General features: G+C 37.9%; 1 protein-coding gene across 7 annotated transcripts in view; it reads left to right on the forward strand.

The window, feature by feature from the left end:
- Nucleotides 1–370: 370 nt before the first annotated feature.
- The window catches only part of LOC130142479 (zinc-regulated GTPase metalloprotein activator 1A-like), a 29,047-nt gene continuing 8,031 nt past the window's right edge, over nt 371–21,386 (forward strand). The window contains exons 1-12 of one of the 7 annotated variants that reach the window (XM_056324500.1): nt 371–471; nt 609–765; nt 1,918–2,004; nt 2,872–2,968; nt 4,171–4,262; nt 7,423–7,482; nt 8,516–8,553; nt 11,843–11,889; nt 12,703–12,789; nt 13,611–13,655; nt 17,744–17,800; nt 20,498–20,549. In XM_056324500.1, coding sequence (XP_056180475.1) covers nt 654–765; nt 1,918–2,004; nt 2,872–2,968; nt 4,171–4,262; nt 7,423–7,482; nt 8,516–8,553; nt 11,843–11,889; nt 12,703–12,789; nt 13,611–13,655; nt 17,744–17,800; nt 20,498–20,549 — 774 coding nt within the window. In that variant the 5' untranslated portion in view covers nt 371–471; nt 609–653. The other 6 variants (XM_056324498.1, XM_056324496.1, XM_056324497.1 and 3 more) reach the window with 6 other exon arrangements.

The raw sequence follows: 21,386 nt of genomic DNA on the forward strand, positions 1-21,386 counted from the left end.
ACACGTAAATGCCTCCTTAATGTATCTAGTGGAAAACAGACAAAGCCGCCATTCAATTTGTAGCTTAATTTTATTTGATTATAAATAAAAGAGAGCACGTCTCCCCACCCAAGGTTTGCTGACCAAACCGGGACGTCTTTAGCGTTCCCTTTGGGTCAGAACCGACATTTATTTTCCTCAGACGGGGCAGAAGGACCCAGCCTCCTGGAGCGGCGGCTGACGGGCGGCACCCCGCCACCGCCCCCCTCAGCCTGCCCCAGCCCCCCTCAGCCTGCCCCGCCGCCGGCCGCTAACCGACGCAGCGCCCAGCCCGCCCCGCCCTCCCCGCCCCGCCCCTCCTTTCCTCCTGCTGCGCCTGCGCGGCAGCGCGCGGCCCGAGGCCGCCATGAGGGCCAGGGCGCACGCGCCGAGGGGGCGACGCCGGTCCGTGACGTGGGCTGCGTGGCGCCAGGCGGCGTCGGGTGGGCGCAGGTGAGTGGCGGGTCGCGGCGGGGCTGTGGGAAGGGGACGGTGGCTGTGGCGGGGGGAACGCGGCTGAGGGGCGAGCGGCGCCTTGCCCCGGGTGGCATCGCCGTATAGCCCGCCCTGCGCCTCTCCCTCCTCCCCAGCCGGGGCTGGCTAGGCTGCACGGAGCGGCAGGGGCCCGCTCCCTCATGGAGGACGAAGACTGCCCCGACCTGGTCCCGATAGACGCCGGCAGCGCGGAGGAGACCGAGTCCGGCCCCAGCGAGAAGATCCCCGTGACGATCATCACGGGATACTTGGGTGAGGAGCGGCCCGCCCCGCTTCCCCGCCGGCGGCTGCCGGTGCTGTGCGGCGGGCCTGCGGGCTTCGGTTCGTGGGCGTCGGGAGGCCCCCGAGTGAGAGCTGGGCAGCGGGGCAGCCCTGGGCGGCAGGGCGGGCGGGGAGGTGCCCCGGCAGGGCGGGCGGCAGCCGCCGTGCCCGCAGCCGGGTGGCTGCGCGAGGCCCTGGCGGCAGGGCGGGCGGGAGCGCCGCTCGTTCAGCGCTGCACCGCGTTCTCCGCGCAGGGACCTCACGCCGCGCCTGGTAAGGACGGTTCCGGTTAGGTTTGCAGACCAGCTTTGAACAGCTGCACAAGCTCCTGTTGCTGGTTTTATCAGCCTGTTCACAGGGTCCGGTTTGTTCCAGTCACGTTTGACAAAACACTTTTTGCCTTTTCACGTCAGAATAGTGCAATGTATTTGTCTCGATTAAGTGCAGACTGAGTTGCAATCTTAAGAATGTGAGGCTTAGCTCTTAACTTCCTCTCTTAAACCTGCGCAGTTATTGGGAGCTTCAGGTATAGTTAGGTATGGTGAAGAGGAGGTTACGTTTTGCATTGCCAAGTTGTAGCAGTTGTAGTGCATTGTACTCTCAGAAAACCCTGAAGGCAGGGAAGGAAGGTTGCGTACCGACTTCACTTGGCTGTGATTTTGTGCATGTTAGTACTGTGGTATTAGAGGTTTTTCAAATGCCTTGCTTAACAGTGCCTTGTCTAATGGCAGTTAATAGTACATCAGTGATTATTGATGACAAAAGGGCTGGTCAGAAAAAACAGTGGGAGGGAGAAGAATAAGTGCGCCTTTTATTAAGAGAAAAAAATATGCGTTTTCTAGGAAAAGACTGCCCAGCTAGTAGGGGACTTGAAAGTTTATCAAGCACCGACACTTAGTGGATGGAAAACTAGGGTCTTGTAAAGCTGAGACTTAAAGTGCTGATAGTTCCGTGGGGTCAAGTGTCTCTACAAATTAATTTTTACGGTGTTACAGTAGAACACCAGGATACAGGAATGAAAACTTGTATTTCAAAAGAGATCAGATTTGTTCAAAGCATGCATGTGTGCGACAGTATTTCCTTTTTATTTGAAAATTCAAGCTTTTTAAAAACATTTTAATAGAAATGTCGTCTGTGTTCTAGGAGCTGGGAAAACAACTCTTTTAAATTACATACTGACAGAACAGCATGATAAAAGAATAGCAGTTATTCTGAATGAGTTTGGAGAAGGTATGTAAACCCGCATAAACTTTTTTTTTTAGCTGTACAATGACAAATATATAAAATTGCTGGAAATCAAAAACATAGTAGTTTTAAATCAATTACTGAAATCATGGATGTACCTCAGTCTTCAGAGGGGCAGAAAGTCTTTTGGCTGGTGTTCATAAAATAATGCTATGCATTAATCTGTTTTGTACATAAATTCGGTCCCTCAGAGTCAATGAACGTATCGCCCTGTTGGAAGTGCTGTACCTCCAGTTGTCCTACTCAGTTTCAAGCAAGTGGAAATTAAAATAATGTGTTGGTAGATAATCTTTTCTTTTCTTTCCTTTCCTCTCAGCCACTTACAGATCACAAATTATCCTAGACTGAGAAAGTGGGGAGATGTCTGCTTGGTGTCTGTAGTTCTTTGAACTCTTTGCTTTCTTTCTCAGGATTTTTAACTTTATGGCTATAACGTCGTATCTGTACCATAGTCAGTGTTGTTTATAGTTTGCACTGTGGTGGTGGTGGTATTTTGCTTATTTTCATCAGCAAAGATGACCGTTTTTCTGGTCATGGAGCCTGAAATAAAATGTATAGACAGAGCCTTTATTTGATATAGAGGTAGAGGCTGCCTTCCCTTTCCTTTAGAAAAGTAGTGGCACTTATGCAGTACTTCTGTCGTCTGGTTTTTGGTCTTTGTTGGACCAACTTGACTTCGGCTTTTAAATTTCTCATAAAATCGAAAATACTAATTTCTGAAGAACGTCAGAAACATTTTTACTCCTGGATATTTTTTTTTCTTCTGAGACCAACTTGAATTTTCATATCTCTTTTGCAGGCATTGTCGTACGAATTCATAGATTAAAATTACAGTACTACTTATATTTCCAGGAAGTGCCTTGGAGAAATCCCTGGCAATCAGTCAAGGGGGAGAACTCTATGAAGAATGGCTGGAGCTCAGAAATGGCTGCCTGTGCTGTTCAGTAAAGTAAGGAAGGAGACTACTGAATAGGTTCTTACAGTGGGTTTTGGGGAAATAGAGGACAGATGACATCCAGGGTTTGATTCCTAAAACTGAATGGTAGTATTATTGATTGAGACTTTTTTTTTTTTGTCAGATAAAACAAGAATTGAAATTTTGGAAGTAGAAGTTTATTTCCTTTTGCTGCTTTGCAGGAATTGGACTTGGTGCCTTTCATAAAAATAATCTAAATACCAATTTATACACCATCAGGGTATTGTAGGGTAGGTAGCTCTCCTCCTTCTGTTAGTATTACATGCTTTTATAGAGAGAGCTAAAGATTCAGGGAGGCTGGAACTAGGACTCAGGTTTCCTAATTTCCACATTAAATACTTAGTCTGTGTTTCTTTTTCTATATGTTGGTTGATATTGAATATTGTATACCTCAGAAAGGGTGGAGGAACAACCTTTTGGTGACGCAGTGAAACACAGTATTCAAAATTGTAAGCTGATGATTGCATTAAAAAGCAGGAATGTATTTTGTTCTTTGACATGTTTTTATTCTGTTTGTTTGAATGGTGGATTATTTGTGCTAGTTTTGTAGTGAAGATGATGGCTTGTTTGTCCTGAAAATTTGGAAGAACAGGTCCTATGCCTTAAATTTGGATAGTAAGTGGAAAACATAAGACCCTGTTGCATTATGTTGAACTGGGATGTAAGGAATGCTGACATAGCTGCTATGTTTTGTATACATTGGTTTCTTATAATATGTCATACATTTCTGCTTCAGTCCGACTTCATCAGCTCACTTTTCAGTAAATGACTTGTAATTTTGCTGTAGGTGAGGTGGAAAGGCAGGAGAACACAGTTCAGTTCTCCCACACCCCTCCACACTCCTCCTTTCTTTTTGTAATCTGAACTGCCAAACTAAATAGTTACATATTTACACAGCCCTACTGTCCTTTACAGGGTTTTTATTGTTAGAAAACAAATCTTAATTTAAATCACCTTTACCATCCCTGTCAGGAGTAGGTGAATACTATTTTCAGACTAAAATGAAACAGAAGACTACAATTTGCTTAATATTAGAGGAGCAGCTTGATGACTGAATTTTCTTTGTAGACTGTGAGTCCAGACTTGGGCTTTGATGGTAATGATATTGTGTTCTGCGTCAGAAAATGCATATTTTAGCTAGTTTTCCCTGTTCTCAGGTTTGTTTCTTCTTACAGGGACAATGGTGTGAAGGCTATTGAGAACCTGATGCAGAAGAGAGGAAAATTTGACTACATATTGTTAGAAACAACTGGTTTGGCAGATCCAGGTAGTTCACATCATGCTTTTCATAACCATGTTAATTACTCTGTTTTTATGAAGTGCTTATTTGCTCACCAGTCAGTTCATGGTGCAAACCATAATATAAAGTGGTGAGTTGTCATGCACCTGCTTTGATCACTCTATAGACTAAAACTGAATTGGGTAAGGTGCAGAAGCAGGGTTGTGGGTGGGATGGTTTGATTGGGTATTTTTCTTTTTTGAACTTGCTCTAGATGGATTCTAAAGCTTAACAGAAATCCAGTTAAAATACATTCCTGTCAAGAGAAGACGCTTGGCTTGGAGAAGAGAAGCATAATCTGAAATTAGGAGTTTTCAGTAGGCTTTTGCGGTTCTACTTGGCTCCTTCCAAAGTATAAATTATTAGCATCTGGTGTATTGTTACATGGGTTGTGGTAGACCTTATATTTTCTGAGGTCATGAAATATACTGTGAGAAAGACTAATACATTCTTCTGGTAAGCACGGAACAGTGATAGATCTCACAAAATCCTTCTGTGCTCTTCAGTGATATTTTTTATAAAAAGATGTTTAAACTTGAGCTCATTTTGGTAATAGCTATCTAAAACATTTTTCTTTGAACCATGTCAATGAAAAATGTGTTGTTGATTGAAAGTAAAGGAAATTCTTACCAGAAGCTTTAGTAGTTTCCCATTTAGGAGACTGATGGTTTCCAGCTCAAAGCTAAGTTTTCATAGGACATTGATTTGGCCTCTGTTACACACAAATTCTGTGTGAGTCAAATTGGAAAACTATTAAGCTTTTTGGAAAAAAAATCAATAGATACCAGAAAACCATTAGATGTTGTGGTCCTTGTTCACAGTGCTTACTCATGTAGGATGTAACAACTGACATTTTTATTTTTTTTTTGGTAGTATTTGGTTTTGATACAGAGTGATGTTTGGAGGACTGCATCTTGTCACTTCAGGTGGACAGTTTTAGGGGTTAAAAGTGAGTTTAGTTACTGATTTATTTTTTTTATACAGCACATCCTGCAGTTGCTAGAATCTGTTTTACAGGGCTGTTCTAGCAGAAGATGGTAGTAGCATGCTCCTAGGCTATGTGTAGTACACAGGTGTCAGGTCACAGATTCCAAGTCCCTGATAGAATGTGGTCTCAGTTGTCCAAATACTTGCTGATTTTTTTTTTTGCTCGACTCATCAGTTTAGTATGTTCCATTTTACATCCTGAGGAAATACAAATGACTACACAAAGAAGAGAGAGTACTACATGTTTCATTATTTCAGAAGCACCTAATCTGGATGGAAATTCAGTGGATAAGGAGACCTAGCATTTAAAAAATACTAGAATCATATAAACATAGAATAATTCAGTTTGGAAGGGATGTTAAGAGGTCTTTAGTCCAAACTCCTGCCCAAAGCAGGGTCAGCTATAACATAGGACCAGGGTCTTTGGGATATCCAGTTATATATCTCCATCCTCTTAGGATAAACATGACACACCTGTCCAGGTAACCTGTTCTGTGCTTACCTTTTCATGGTGATAAGTAATTTTTCTGATACATGTGGTCTGAACCTTTCTTACTTCATCATACTACAGTTGTCTCCCATCCTTCTGCCACAGCCTGGCTCCATCTTCTCAGTGACTCACCTGTAGGTAGCAGAGAGGCTGTTGTTAGGTTCCACAGAAACTGTCCCTTCTCCAAGCTGAACAAATGCAGTTCTCCCACATTTCTCATTATAGGGCCTGTGCTTCAGACTCAACTGTCTTGTTGTCCTGTGCTGATGTCTTTCCCGTATGGAGGATCCCCATGCTGGAAGTGCTAGCCAGGTGTGGGCTTGAAGGTGCTAAATAGAGGAAAATAACCTCCCTCAGCTTGCTGCCTACCAGACCCCCAGGGCCATCTCTGTAGACCTGCTCCCCAGCCAGTGTCATTGCCAGAGGCTCTTTGTTCTTAAGTGTATTACTCAGCATTCTTCCCTGCTGAATTTCATTAGGTTCTGCTTGGCCATTCCTCATCTGTCCAGATCCCTCTGAAAGATAGCTCTGCCCTTAGATATATTAACTGTTCCTTTCTGATGTTCTCTGCAAACTTGACAGTCATGTCTTCCATCCCCTCCTGGTTTCCTGGTGGAGACATTGAACACGACAGGTCCCAGAGTAAACCACTGTAGTCCTGTACGTACTGCTGGCTTCCAGACAGGGTATGACCCATTAACTGCACCCTTTAGAGCTTGACTGTGCAACCAGTTTTACCAAGTTGTCTTTTCATTCAGACTGGTAATGTCCGAGCTTGGTTGCTAGAATATCTTTGTAGCCAGTGTTGGAGAAAAAATACTAGAGGTGATGTAAACAGTATACAGTGCTCTCCACATGTCCACAAATACAATAATTTTTTTTCCACAAGAAGCTGGGTATGGCCTTCCCAGATTGATCAGGCATGGTTTACCCTTGTAAACTTTCTTTCCAGTACTGTATCTACAAATTGAAGCTGCTTTAGATACTTCTTAACTCAATATATCTTGAAATTATCTAAACCCAGAAGCTTTCCTGTACCACACCTGAGATAATTAAGGGAAACATTCTCTTCTAGATCCAGTTACTTTTGACTTTCTTCATTCTCTTGCTTTATGATGTAAGAAACTGCATATGAGAGTTTATAGAAGCCAGTGAAGAAAAGGTCCCTCCTAGGGACCTGCTTTCTCTCAAATGTCCCAATTCCATTTTTCTTTAACTATTTTATCTCCTTCTTTTATCTGCTTCTTTTTTAATCTCTGTGTCCTGACCTGGAAACAGTGGCTGTAAAGAGTACAGAATTTTTTAGAAATGAGGGAGCCTTGGACTATACTAATGACAGATAGTTGATATTACTGAGTAAAGGTAATTTAGACATCTTAACATGCATCTGGAATTGTGAGGATTTTAAAGCTTTTTGTAGTTATAGCTGTGGACGTGCACACAAGTATAATGCTTTGATAGCTGTTGTTAAGTCAACTATGTGGTTGGGTATTTGACATCTGTGATGCTTTCTGAGTTTGGAAGAGAGGAGTTTCAAGTACAGCACTAAAAATAGACTTCTATGAAATGTCTGAATATTGATAGTTTACTGGGAATAATCTACTGGAAATAATTTACTAGATAATTACTGGAAACTATCAGTTTTGCAACTAAAGGTACTGCACTCCTTAGGAGCTGTGGCCTCCATGTTCTGGGTTGATTCTGAGCTGGGAAGTGACATCTATCTTGATGGTAAGAAGTGCAAGCTTGTTTTCTAATGTGTTGGCATTCTGTATCTGGATTTAGTGTAACATATTGTTATCATTTAAGGCAAGGTTTCAAAAGATGTTTGAAATGCATGATCTTGGTTTTCACATCCCCACATTTGCTGATGGGAGATCCATGTGCTTATTCTGATGCTTGTTGATATATTTGGTGAGCTGTTTCAGTTTGCTGAATCCAACAAAAGTTGTGTAATGCTTTGCTAAGGGATCAGATATGGAGAGATCTTGATTGTGGTGTAAGGGGGAGAAAAACCTCATTAATTAGATGTTACAAAAGATTATTTAGGAGTAATAGTACAGGTCGTCGTGTGTCCGTCGTGTCGCCTCCCCTGTAGTGTTTCTTAAATGGTGTCATTATTCCTGAACTCATAATTTGTCAACGTCTGGACTCCTCTGCCTTTTGTTTTTTGTTTTTTTGCCTTCTTTGCCTACTGTACTCATGTTAGCTCTAGTATTTGCTGTGTTCCAAGAAAAATCGGCATTTACTGTGATACAAAACATCACTATGTGTATGTAGTTAAAGAGCACGTTGAATGTTGATTATTTTTTTTTTTTTTTAATAAAGTCCTAATACTTTGGTCAGTCTATGAAATACTCATCTTAACAAGGATACATTCCGTTGAATAGGAAATAGCTTCATAAGTTTCTGGCAGAGATTTGCAGATTCCTGGTCACTTGCAATCAGAATAACTGCATACCTCAGCCCCCCTAATTTGTTTCAGTAACCTGTAAAAGCATACCTCTGCCATTTGCTGTACTGGAAGAAGGAGGAGAGGCATCTACCTTGTGAGAATTTCTCTCATCGGGTTTGGTAGACATTTTTTTACCATGGATAGGGGTAACAAAATAATTAGGTGATAAGCCTAACATTCAGACACATTGGAAGTATTATAATCAGTTGTAAATGTGATGATATTGTAAACTTCTGTACAAGTATAAAAGTAACAAGTTGTTAAATTGTTGCTTTCAGCAGATTTCTATACTATTTTATTATCTTCTAGGTATTGTATCTGTTGTTGATGCAAAGCATGGCTTGCAGGTAGGTTACTGGATTTGTTACTTGGTTTAAAACTGCAGCATTAGAACAGCTGTTGCAATAATGTTCATGTGGATTAATTACATTTTTATAATAGCTTTAATTCTTACAGCAGATGAGGATGTATTTCAGTTGCTGTGGTACATGAATACTGTATTTTGAACGGGAACAGGGAAGTACTGATGTCCGTAGCAGTTGAGATTCTTACCAACACAGCTGTATGTCTGCTGAGTTGTCAGGTTGCTAGATACTTGACTCCTAGTTTTGAAATAGACTCTATCATTTCGCTCAGGAATCTTGGCTGTATTCCAGATAGATTTAGATTCCAGATCCATTTAGATTACTGTAAAAACAGTGGAGAAATTTGTCTTGCAGAGTGTCATTGGTCCATGTTACTTGGGAGGAGTAAAAACAGACCTCTGATAGCAGTGTGATAACAAGTGAGTTAGGGCTCAAATTGGGAAGGGTGCTAATGTGATGGCAGGTGTGGTGAGGAATGATGAGAGAGCCAAGCAGCATTTCAGATTAAGAGATTACTTCATAATATGGAAGCAGACAAAAAGAGCAGGTATATTAAGAGCATGATAATCTATATGAAGCGTAATGTAATAACAGACCTATAGAACAATGAGTTTTGGTAACAGCAGAAATTGCAACTAAACCAAATAGTTGAACTTTTTTTGTAATAGCTAGTCATAAGTATAATTATTTGCAATTTAGTAATTTAGGAAGTGACTACTTTGGTTAGATACTGATTTTGCAGGATTCAAAATAAAAGTGATCTTAAGAAGGGATGGTATGAATATCCCATCATGCTATGGAAGTGTTTTTAATAGCTCTGTATTTTACAATGGCTGCAAAAAGCTGAGAGAACTGGGGAATAGTGGTTAAAAAATAAGGAAGTGACTGCTTCTTTATAAGATTTTGTTTGGACTGTTTGGGTTTCTCATTTCAGTTGAGCTGTACTAATAGCTGATTTACTGGAAGGGGACAGTCCTGTCCTCCCATCAGTTTGTGTTGCTCCAGGACAGAACTGATCCATTCTCATAGCAAGCCAGTTTGGAGAGTTAGGCCATCGTGTTTTGCAAGGAGTTTTCCAGAGGAGTTGGTAGGAGAACCAGGGGAAGGGACTGAGAGCCCATTTGCCCTCTTAAGCAGGAGCTGACTTTAAATCAGCACAGCTATCACAAGGAACCACAGCATGTCTTAAGTCAGCCCCCTTTTCAGCTGAGTGCCCTCATACTAATTCAGATGCGTTTTATTATTTGCAAAAATATTTTTCTGTTTATCTGTTGCTTCATGCAGCACTGATTTATTTGATTTAATCCAGTAGTGTTGCACACAGCAGCACTACATTGTTGTTTAAAAAATATATTTTTAATATTTAAACTTTCATGTAGTATGTCAGAAACAACACAAAAACATTTTGAAACATTCAGCTTTTCTATCTGTTATGACAGCTTACTGAAAACTCTTACATTATTTAATCAGTAAGCCTGTACAACACTGACACCCACTTAGAATAATAGAAACGTCAATCTTCCTCATTTATGTGCAACTAAACTATTTTTGCTTTATATAGAGGACTTGCTAACTTGTGCAATTCCTCTGGTTGCAAAGCTTGACCTCAACAGCTGCTTGTGATTCAAAGAATTTTGAAAGCCATACAGGTAATGACATTGAGGTAATAGACAGCAGTTCTTCTTCAAAGAACCAACCCATCACAAGCTGAAAAACAGTACTCTGTGACCAGTCAGGCAAATTGAAACTGAAGTGGTAGTTGATATCATGAGTTGTAACTCTAACGGATTTGTCACCCAGCAATGCGAAATACTCAATTTTTTTGTTAATCAAGGGCAAATAGTTGGTTAGCTTGAAGTGACAGTTCTCTATTTTCAGGACTTGGCAGATGGACTACTGACATTGTTCTTTTCAGGGCAACAAATCTGACAACATTTAATTCAATAGAATCAATACACACAGGTTTACAAAGGAAGGGTCAATGAAGAGGTTCCCTCCAAGTCATCATGTTGTTTTACCCCGCTTAGGTTGTGCACAATCAGGAAATAATTTTGGGTTTTCCTCTTCCCCCCCGCCCCCTCTTTTCTTTTTTTTAAGGGGACAGACTGACATTATGCAATATATTTTTTGTTTTTCAGGTCAAATAATGTTAGAAGCCTGGTAATTCTACTTGAAGAAAAAATAGTTTTCTAGGGTTTTTTAATTTACTAATTTCCCGTTTAGTATTCCTGTGTCTTTAAAATCAAATTTTAAAATAATATTCCTGGTACATTTAGAGCATTTAGAAGGAATGCACAGGACTCTCTGATCTTCCCAGAGATGTAAAGCGTAAGTGGTGAGCTCTTACTAGTATTACAGCATCATTTTAAAGGTTTACTTCCTCCAGGTGCCTGTGATGCTTCTGTCCTGGTGATTGCTGCCTCCATAGGAGAATGGGCAGAAAATAACTTGTAACTGAACCTTTGCTGCCTCAGTTACTTTGTCTGACTAAAGTCATAAGTAAGACTTTATGTTGCTAAACTCCACGCTGCTGCTTCAGATGCAGGCATTTTTTTCTCTTTCACTAGTTTTTCTGTGAGGACGTTAGCTTGGGCAGGCAGGTGGAGCGCAAAGTTGCAGATGACTCAACTCTTGCAGCGTGACCAGAAGCTTCTGCTTTTGTCAGTGTTGACTGACTCTTCTTCCCACTGAAGCCTGAAGAGGCCACAAACACTGATGTTGGGCAGACTTGCCAAGGAGTAATGGTTTATTTGTACAAACCCAGAAGAAGTTAGCAATTTTTACAGTTTTTACTGTAGAAGTAGAATTGGTCAAATCTTTCAGAGAAAAGCAATATGCAATTACATGTATGAATCTTGTACTGCAAGCCTAATCTGTCTTTAACAGCTGAAATCACACTTCTTAGTAAAATTACTGTACTTTCATTTTTTCAGTTATGTTTTTCTATGATTACTTTATATCATGGTCACTTTTTTACTTCTTTGTAAATCTGAAAAGTGATTAAAATATAAAAGTTTTCTAACTCTTTAGCATTCTAATAATGAAATTCATTAAAAGGGAAGAGCTTTTATAAAAATTATAAGCTTCTGTAATGGTGAATGTATAAATTTACTTCTTCACCGTAATTTTGCAGAAAAATTTTAGATGCCATCTTTCACAATACCTTGGTGAAAAACATACTTCAGCTGAATTGGGTTTGACTTCCTTTAATTGCAAATGAATCTGTCTGTCATTTGAATATGGTAATCCAATTGTTTTAATTTTTGTCTAGCACTTGACAGAAGAAAAACCAGAAGGCCTTGTCAATGAAGCATCTCGGTATGGATGTATAAATTATTATTATTTTTAATATATATATATACATAAAAAATAAAATAAATATATAAATATATATATATTTGGAAACTGCGCTGTATAGAAGGTCATTAGAAATGACTTCTTTTTCTTTTATGAGCCTTTTTTCTGCTTTGCTTTTAGACCAAGGTAGATTGATGTAATGAGTTAGAAAATAGAAAAGTGACTTCATGCTCTGTTTGGCCTTTCTGCCAAGATCTGACTCTTCTAATACATATTTTAAGTCGGATGGGATTTTACCTAAGTGAAGGGGAACCATCAGTGGTAAGAGGTAGAAAGAATTTCATGCTAGGATCGATCAGCTGCTTGAAGTAGAACTGGAGGTAGAGGAATATTTTTTGCTAGATGTGGATCCATAATGATATAGGGTAATTGTAACAATGGTAGTCTTCATAAAGCAAAAAGACTTCAAGTATGACTTTGAAGACTGCGTGCAGGAGAAGTAGGGGCTTGTGAAGTTCATAAATCACCAAGCACTTTGCATTAAGTGACTTTTTTTAAAAAAAACAAACCAAACTCAAAACCTAGCAGTACTATAGTTTGGTAGGCTTCTCTTGTGGCACAGAAGAGAACCTCAAGGAGAAGCTGGTAGTACTTTAGACATATAGACATACTTGTGGTATTCTGGTTCCATTAATGCTTGCCTTTCTTTACTAACAATGCTTATACTATTGTTTTGGTGCTGTGGAAGAGGTAGTGTTTTGGCCTTACAGAAAAGGTATTTGTTTGTTCATGTTGTCTTTTTTTTTTTTTTTTTTTTTGGTCCTTAATGCATAGGCAGGTTGCATTGGCTGATCTTATAATCATCAATAAAACAGATTTGGTTTCAGGGGAAGAATTGAATAAAGTCAGAACATCTGTCAGGTATGAAATGTTTGGCATAACTAACACTGTATTGGTTCAAATATATTTATTTAAATGTAGTTACTTTCTTCTTGTTAATACAGAAATTAGATCTCATGATTACATTGACACAAATCGTTAGCTCAGAAGGGAGAAGACACTGGCTCTTTCTAAAGGCATTTCAATGCTTTTATGTGCTTACACATTCTTAGCAGTTTGCCTATCTAGGTGTAAGATTTGATGTTACTTAGTAAGGACAGGCCTTTGTCTTAAGTGTCCATGCTCGTAGATTTCTGGGCAGATGTTCCCATTTTTCAGAATTAGCATCCAGCAAAAAAATACAATAATCTGCCAGAGTTCACTAGTAAATGCAAAGATATATGGAAGAGGTCCCAAAAAATTGTCATGGGTGCAGAACCAATTGTCTGATTCAAGTCAGCGATTAAAGACATGCCCCATCTTTTTCTGTTGATACCATGATAATCAAAATGAAACATGAAATTTTTGAAGTATTTTACAGCTTTATTAGTGGTTTGAATTCTAAAAGTAAAAACACTTAGACCCAGAAGTGTATCACGAAGGGTTGTGGATAGAAAAACGCACTTCTCACTGGGAGTATCTTGTTGGAACCTGTAAAGTTCCCCAGCCCTTACTTAGGAGATGAAAAAGTCACAAAACTGAAGTCTGTTGGGATGTGTGTTGATTTGTTTGAGAAGTTGATAACAGAATTGGGGTTATTGTTGTAGTGCTATTTCTCATACTGCTTTCATACTGTTAACTTGTTCAGGCAATATATTACATTTGCTTTTTCATCTAACTTCTATTTTTCTATTTTATTTTAGGTCAATAAATGGACTTGTTAAAATTCTAGAGACACAAAGATCAAGGTATTAAATGGCCACTATTACTAGGTACTAGATCCTGCTTCTTTTGTAACAGATTTTAAGTATGCTAGTAGATCAGGTTGCTTAAAGGAAAACTATTGAATGAGGAATAGTTAATGCAAATATTTATTTCATGCATGAGCATCTAAGTAAAGGCATTTTTTTAGAGGAGTAAAATGTATTTTTCTTGGTTTTTTTCTGTTACTGTTCACATCCTACACTAGTGTATAATTTTTTTAAAAAAATCACCATTAAGATGTAGTTTACAGAGCTTATCGCTAATGGGTTTTATTGGACTTTGCAATATACCTGTAAATATTTATTTACATGAGAAGTAGATTTTACAAAAGCTTTGGCATTCTTTCCTTTTTTTTTCCCCCAAAAACCTGCATCTTGTTCTAAGCTTAATACAAATGTGGCTTTTAATTATTAAAATTATTATAAATAGTTATGTCACCATTTAGGGAGTAATAGCACTTGGAAGGTTCCTGAAAAATGCTAATACAGGTGCAGTTTAATTGGCTTCAGCATATTCAAAAAGTGTACCAGATTTTTAAGGGAGTATTTTAGGTAGGAATTCACAGTTTTTCATAACCTATTAACCAGATCTAATGAGTAACTAATGAGTTGCGTGCACTATGTTTTCTTTCTGTTGAGTCAGCTTAAAGATTTTTCTTACTCTACAATGGCTGATGCAAATAAGCTGTTACTACAACATTACTTTGAAAGGAGTGCAAGGAAGTTTATGAGAAGGAACAGTAATTTTTTTTGTTTGCTTTTTTACGTTGTTTTTACCATTTTTCGTTGAAATTTGATTTGCATTTCTTCTTTTAAAAGGGATTAAACGGATGTAGTATTCCCAGGGACATTAGGAGAGCAGCGTCTTTCAGACGACTAGGAACAGTGTGTGTACTATTACATCAATTATTTGGCAATATTGTGATAAATGTTCCTATAATACAGATTCCTGGTTTAAGTAACTTCTGAAGGGAAAATAGTAGATGTAATCTTAACAAAGTATACTTGACTTTTTAAAGTTATTCTCAAATATAGTTGGAAAGCATAGAGAAGAGTATTTGCTGTTTTTTGCTCATCAGATAAGACCAGCAAGTGGCTGTAGAATACATATTTTCGTTTGGTAACCCAGGGTTTTGAGGATAGGTGCTTGTCTGACTTCTATCTAAAGATCAGCTCAGTTTACATTTCCAGAAATGTTAACTTGTTAAGATTTCTATTGGCTTTAGCTTACTTGAAATTCTGTCTGCAGTCTGATCGCTGAAGTTTTAAGCTCTGCTGTTAAGCAGTTGTACTATGAAAGGCATTCTCTTTAGTGGCTATCCTGTTATGTTTATAAGGATTGTTCTCATACTGTTTTCATTACTTTGTTCAGGGAGCAAGGTGAAATGTTTAAGTAGCTTTGACAACTTCATGCTCCTTGCTTGTCAAGTTGCAAATTCTGCTGAAGAATGATTAGAACAAGAATAAACAGTATTCTGGAGGAGATCATAAATTCTGTTACTGAGAGGTGTTTCATATTCATACATTCATTAATTTATTGTTTTTTCTGGTGATCCTCAGTAAATCATTCCTTTTAGGTCAGCATGTGTCTCTTACATAAAAAGTTTTTTTCTTCAATGGAGTTATTGTAATTTAGGAACTTACATTTGAAAGACCAGGTATGGGTAAACTTGTGAGCAATTATAATCAGGTTTTTAATGTTTACCAGCTTTTTGGTGCATTCAGTTTTAATATGTAAATAGTCACTCTAGATTCTGCTGCAAAATTTAGGCTTTTGTTGATTTGTCCTTTTTTTTAAATTCAATATTATTAAGTTAGTATTTCTTAAAGTTGGGTTGTATTAGGATAAATTTACTTGTATTTTTGGGTAAATTTTTCTCCATCTGTAAATGGAGGTGAGAACGCTTTGATGATTCCAGGTAAAATTTAATCAGGATTTTATCCTGATGTTATATCTTGGGTATTTGCTCATAGCTAATGTTACAATATCCAAATTTGGCTATCTTATTTTTGAGGCCTCTGTTTACAGTTTTCATGACATCTTTGAAGTGTGATGTTTCTTCATGTAGTGTATGTACTTGAAGTGCAGCATGAGTGATTGAATGCCAAAAGAACAACAAATAATGCAGACGGATGGAGTTGCAGAGATACAATTGTAGCGTTTCCCTTTCTTCCTGTTTAGTAAACTCTTGAAAACAAATTTTTACTATTCTGGGATTTATGTTATATATATGCGTGTGTATGTGCATATATATATGTGTGTATATATATATATATATGAACTTCACTTGTGCCACAGAATAGGGAAGGAAATCATGAAGGATGATCAGGGCTTAGGAAAACACAAGAAAAAGATTTATAACAGATTGCTCCAGCCGAAATCAAAGAAGTGGCGACATGATTTTGCTGAGAACAAACAGTGCTCCTGAGAAAGCAGGTCAGGAGTTCCTTGTTTTTTTACTTGCAAGGCAGAGTACAGAAATGGTGGATGAAATGCTTTGAAGAGGGAAAAGAGGCAGACATTATTGATAAAGGTAAATTGCTCATAAATTGCATATGTGTGTCTGATTGCCCTAGGAAATGAATTCAAGTTTGAGGCCAAGATTTTTGTAAGATGGAAAAACAAAGCCCTAAGGTTTCTGTAAAGGTTATCATGGTATCCAGCATGGCTAGCAGATTTGAAGAGGATATTAAACTTAATGTTTTGTGTCTTAAATCAGCATCTGTTCATGTCCATTAGAACATCCAATTGTTCTAATTGTTCATGTCCATTGGAAGATATCCAATATGTGAAGTGTGTTATCCACATCTGTGTCATTGTCTGGTGTCTGATGCCAGCCAGCATTAGATTTTGGATATTAAGATTAAGTGGACCTTAGGTCCAGTCCTTAATGACAACTCTTGTGTTATAATAAATACTCGTTAGAGAGCAACACATACTGTCTTTCCCATGATCAAACATTCCAAAAGAGAAATAGGCACAAAATTAATTTATTAACATGTTAATTGAGAACATACCTCCTTTAATTAGGGAATTTTGTCCTTCAAAAGCCCACATTTAAAAGGGACCAATATAGCACTTTCTTGAGTGTTTCTATATGGTTTGTTCTCAGCAGTGTTCTGAAAAATAACAGCACTGATGTGGTAATGAACTCTAGAGGGGATTATTTATGTTTTTTATTCTATATTTTTATATAAATTTATATTATGTTTATATATATAAATATAATTTATTATTATTGATGTTTTACATCAATACCTTCCATATTAGAAACTGCTTTGTAAAGCTGCTGTTGGGTGTAAAAGTTTAATAATACTGGCTACAGTGCAGAGGTCTGTCTTCCTGTTTGTTGGGGTTTTTTGGTGTCTCGTATGTTCTTTGTATTTACCCACATATTAATAATTGCTATTAATAATTAGAAAGCTATCAGTTGTTGTTATTAGTGAAACCTATAGTCTATATTGCTTTTATAAAAAAGGTTTCCTAGACAAGTTTATAGGTAGCTGTTCTTACAAGTAAATATTATCAGGGCTTTCTGTTCCATATTATGTTTTTAATTTGCCTGTTTCAGATGTTAGAGCTGAAATTCTTCATAGTAGCACTTGCCTTATTGCGTATTTCAGTTTTGTTTTCTAACAGTGTGTCAGTATAAGCTGTATATATTCTGCTGTGTGTGTGTGTGTGTGTTGAGAGGCCCTATATTAAGGATGCAGGATAATTGCTGGGAAGAACTTCAGGGTTCCTTTTCCCATTTAGGGAAAATCAGTTACTACTCAGGCATTCGGTGTGAGGGTTTTTATCATCTTTCTTGGAAATACCTTGTATTTTACTGTATTGTTAAAAATTTTGTTTCTGTGCTTATTACTGTGTAAATAAACGCTGCATTTCCTTGTAGGGGACAATACCAACTACCAACATCCAAAAATAAGGCTAAGGATTGATTGCGTTAGTATGATAGACAGGAAAACAAACACAAGTTTCAATTATTTTAAAATATTATTTTAAAAATAAGTATTCACAATATATTTAAATATAGCAAAAATACAAAGATTTCTTTCTCCCCCCTGTTTAGAGTTGATCTCTCTAATGTATTGGACCTGCATGCTTTTGACAGTTTATCTGGAACAAGGTATGGTGAAATCTCACTGTCTCTTATTGGAATAATATCCATTGTATAAGTGCATGGATGGAATAGACACATGCACATACTGGTTCAAATTTGCATGAGTTTCTGGTATAAATTCTAGTTTAGTCACTTGTTTAAAATTCTTGCTTTATAAATGGTAATCTGAAACGGAGGGTTTTTTTCCACTTGAAACGCGTGCAACAGAAGGTTTTTGACCTTGTAAAGTTAAATGAGCCAGAGTTTGCATGCCTTTCTTTACCAAAATACAAATTTTGCTTTAATACTAGTAGTAGAGTAAATTTGTACACTCTTTTCTGTTTTTTTAAAGGATTTCAACATTTTTCTCATTTCACATCATGGTGAACGAGAAGGCCTTCTTAGTTTTCACAGAAAACAATGGGAGACTGAGGTTCCACAACAAACAAAACCCATTACAAATTCTGGTTACTGTGTTTCATGTCCTTTGTTTTTTTTGATGCCCGATGTGTGCTTCAGTATGCTAGATAAGTGGAAAAGTAAAATTGGAGGTGAGGAGGAGCATTTTCTGTTCACACACTTCGTGTGCTGAAGTTGTTTAGCAAAGAGAGCAAGGAGTGCTAGGGCAGTTGTAAAGAGGAGGGAGCAGGCAACTGGGGGCAGTATGAGTTTCACTTTTCTTCCTGGATGCACACGGTTCAGTTAAAGAAAAGTAGACACTTCCTTATTCACGCAAGGAAGAAACTGCTGAAGATGAAGCTAGTAACCTCTAGTAGATGAGGTGTGCTCATGAGATTTCCCAGTCAACTGATGCAGTATTATCAAAAGGATAGCCTGCCTTTCCCGACTCTCTGCTGCCCTTTTTTCTGATCTATGAAAAGTGGTGTTTGTTTCTTTTGTGCTCCTTCACTGTACCAGTTGGGTCTGTACCAGTGGCAGCATCAGGGCCGTATCAGAATGGGCATCCAAAAGAAGGTTAAGGGAGGAGGAAGGCCAGTGTATCCTTTGTGGGCGATAGCTAACTATTAGATCATAAACCCATGTCCTGAGTTCTTACGATGGATCAGCTAACTAAACTGCCTTATCCCGGAGCCAAACAAGAAAGCAGTAAGAAGATGTGAAACCAGAAAAGGATTGTTCTTGGTAATGGCAATTCACAGTTAGATATGATTAACCGTACTATTAGGTGGCATTCTGTAAGGTTTACTAGGAAGTGCTGTGCTCCATACACCTGAGGAATCCTTAAGGAGCTGACGAAAAAAAAAAAGTCTTTCTTGCTTTCCTCAGTCTAGTCATATCTCTTATCTCACCCATAGTTCCTTTAGAGGTTCTCAGTATTTGGTATTAAAACAGAGGAAACACTAAACTGCAGCATTTAAAGGCAAATTCTAAAAGCACCAAGGTTGTAGACTGCTTAAATTAAGTTCCATTTCTCTTGTTTTTATTTGAGCTCTGTACAGTGAAATTGCTTACCCTGGTACCTGTACATAGATACAGAAATCCCCACATAAAATACTAGCGATGGCTTCCTATCATCTGCAGCAGAAAAACTCTTTACATACAGCAACTTTTGAGCACAGATACACACCAGTACACTAATAAAATTGTTCTTTGCATGCTACAGTAAGGAGTTCTGCCAGCATAGCAGGCAGATGAAGTATCCGATCGGTGTGACTGTACTGGTAGAACTTTGTAGTCTATACATGGCCTGAAAGTGACAGGAAACACATCAAGCGTTTGGATTCTGTGGCATGCAGTATGAGAAGACTACAACAAAGCAAAGAAGATGCAAGAAGTAGGAGTGCGAAATGTTACTTCGGTAACAGTCAATATATTTTCCCTACTGTTAAAGGCTTCTTAAAATTTACAGTCATGAAAGTATGAGAAATTTTTATGGGCAGTCTTCTCTGAAGTAGTAGAGAGCTGTCATCATAGTGACTTTTGCTGTGGTATTCTTTTCTCTTGCTAATGTCCAACATGCACAAAATGTTCTCTGGTACAGAAAAAGTATTTGAAGAAATCCTGCACTGTCTTGACTAAAGACAGACATAGGTGTGTAATCTAAAGTTGCAGTAAAATTTTACGTTGTCATGCAAAATGGTAGAGTAAGATGCTGAATCTTAGTTCATGGAACAAGTCCCCAAGTTCCCTTATGAAGTAGAGAGGACCAGTTTTAAATTAGCAGGCACACTGTACTCGGTACAACAGTTGAAATAGAAGTTGGTATACAGCGTTTCACTTAGTGTTACAGATTTCATTCTCACAAGCAAGAGCTTTGTACATTTTTTTTATTCTTGCTTTTCAAACCGTTCTTGTTTTCAAAAAATCAATGTCTAATAAATTGTCAAATTCTAGTGATTTTTCTCTTCTTGCTTTAATGATGTAGCTTGCCTTTTGCTCCTACACAAAGGAATATCAAGGATCTTGTACTTCTTGAAGTATAAATATTTAAAAACCCACAGATACTGCAAATCATTACTATAATCTTATTGTGTTTATATTAAGAAAACTAATATTCTAACAACCATAAACTAGACCAAACAATTTAATTAAGCATCTTATTTTGAGATTAAATCTGAATTAACAATTGAAGCTTATTCTGAATTTATAGCCTATCTTCGATATTTTAGTTTTGCTCTGCATTACCGAAGAGTTTATTTAAATTTCAAAATAACATTTTGTCTGTCCTACTGAAATGCGGCATTTAACTTTACTCATTTTCAGTTTGCAGAAGAAGCTTGAGCATGTAAAGACAACACATGAACATCTAGATAAGGTAATTACTGAAAATACTGCTTCAGTATTTTTGTAACAACAAGGTTGTTCAGGGTAATTGCAGGCATTGCATGCTAATCACGTTTTTCAGAAGGTTTCAGTTAGGGAGTAGTGTGTTTTAAGATCTTTGGAAGATTATGTAGAATACTTACAGGAATGTGCTTTGTTGTACGTAGGTTCTAAATGGATATATTAAGTCTTGCTTTCAAAAAAAGTGTATAGGCTTCCATTGTTCCAGAAAGTCCCATCATTCATTGATTCATATGGAGAGTTGTTACTGAAACAGACAAATAGCAGTACTCTTTTTAGTATTTGCAGAATCAAGTCCTAAATCTGTAGCCAGTCTTTTATCTTGTAGATTCTCTGTCCAAATGTTGTCTATGTAGATACCAGGGAGATATTATTCATGACTTCGCATTCTTTAAAGCTGTAATAAAACTTCACCGAGTAGTTAAACATGTGGTTTTCTGTTCTGTGGGTGCTTCCCGTTGTTACTGTTTCTTGTGAAACCAATTTAACTTTTAAGAGTGAGGTAGATTCTGCCCTATAAACTAAGTATTGGTCCTGTAAGCACGTTTATGCTAAAAAAACCCAAAGAACTGGTTCTGTTGATGTTGATTTTTAGTATGTCAAATTAAACTCTAAAATATATTCCCCCTCATCCTGATACTAAACCTGATGTGTGTTTATGTCAGGGAAGAATCTTTTCTCTCCCTGTGTGCAACTGCAAATAGCATTTCTGCCTTTGTTGCTTTTATTTGACTATATACAGGTTTTTTTTAATCAGCATATCTAATTTCAAAGATTAATTTAAGGAAAAAAGATCTGGTCCATCATC

The sequence above is a fragment of the Falco biarmicus genome, chromosome Z, assembly GCF_023638135.1.
Source record: "Falco biarmicus isolate bFalBia1 chromosome Z, bFalBia1.pri, whole genome shotgun sequence".
In the NCBI taxonomy this organism is placed as follows: Eukaryota; Metazoa; Chordata; class Aves; order Falconiformes; family Falconidae; genus Falco; species Falco biarmicus.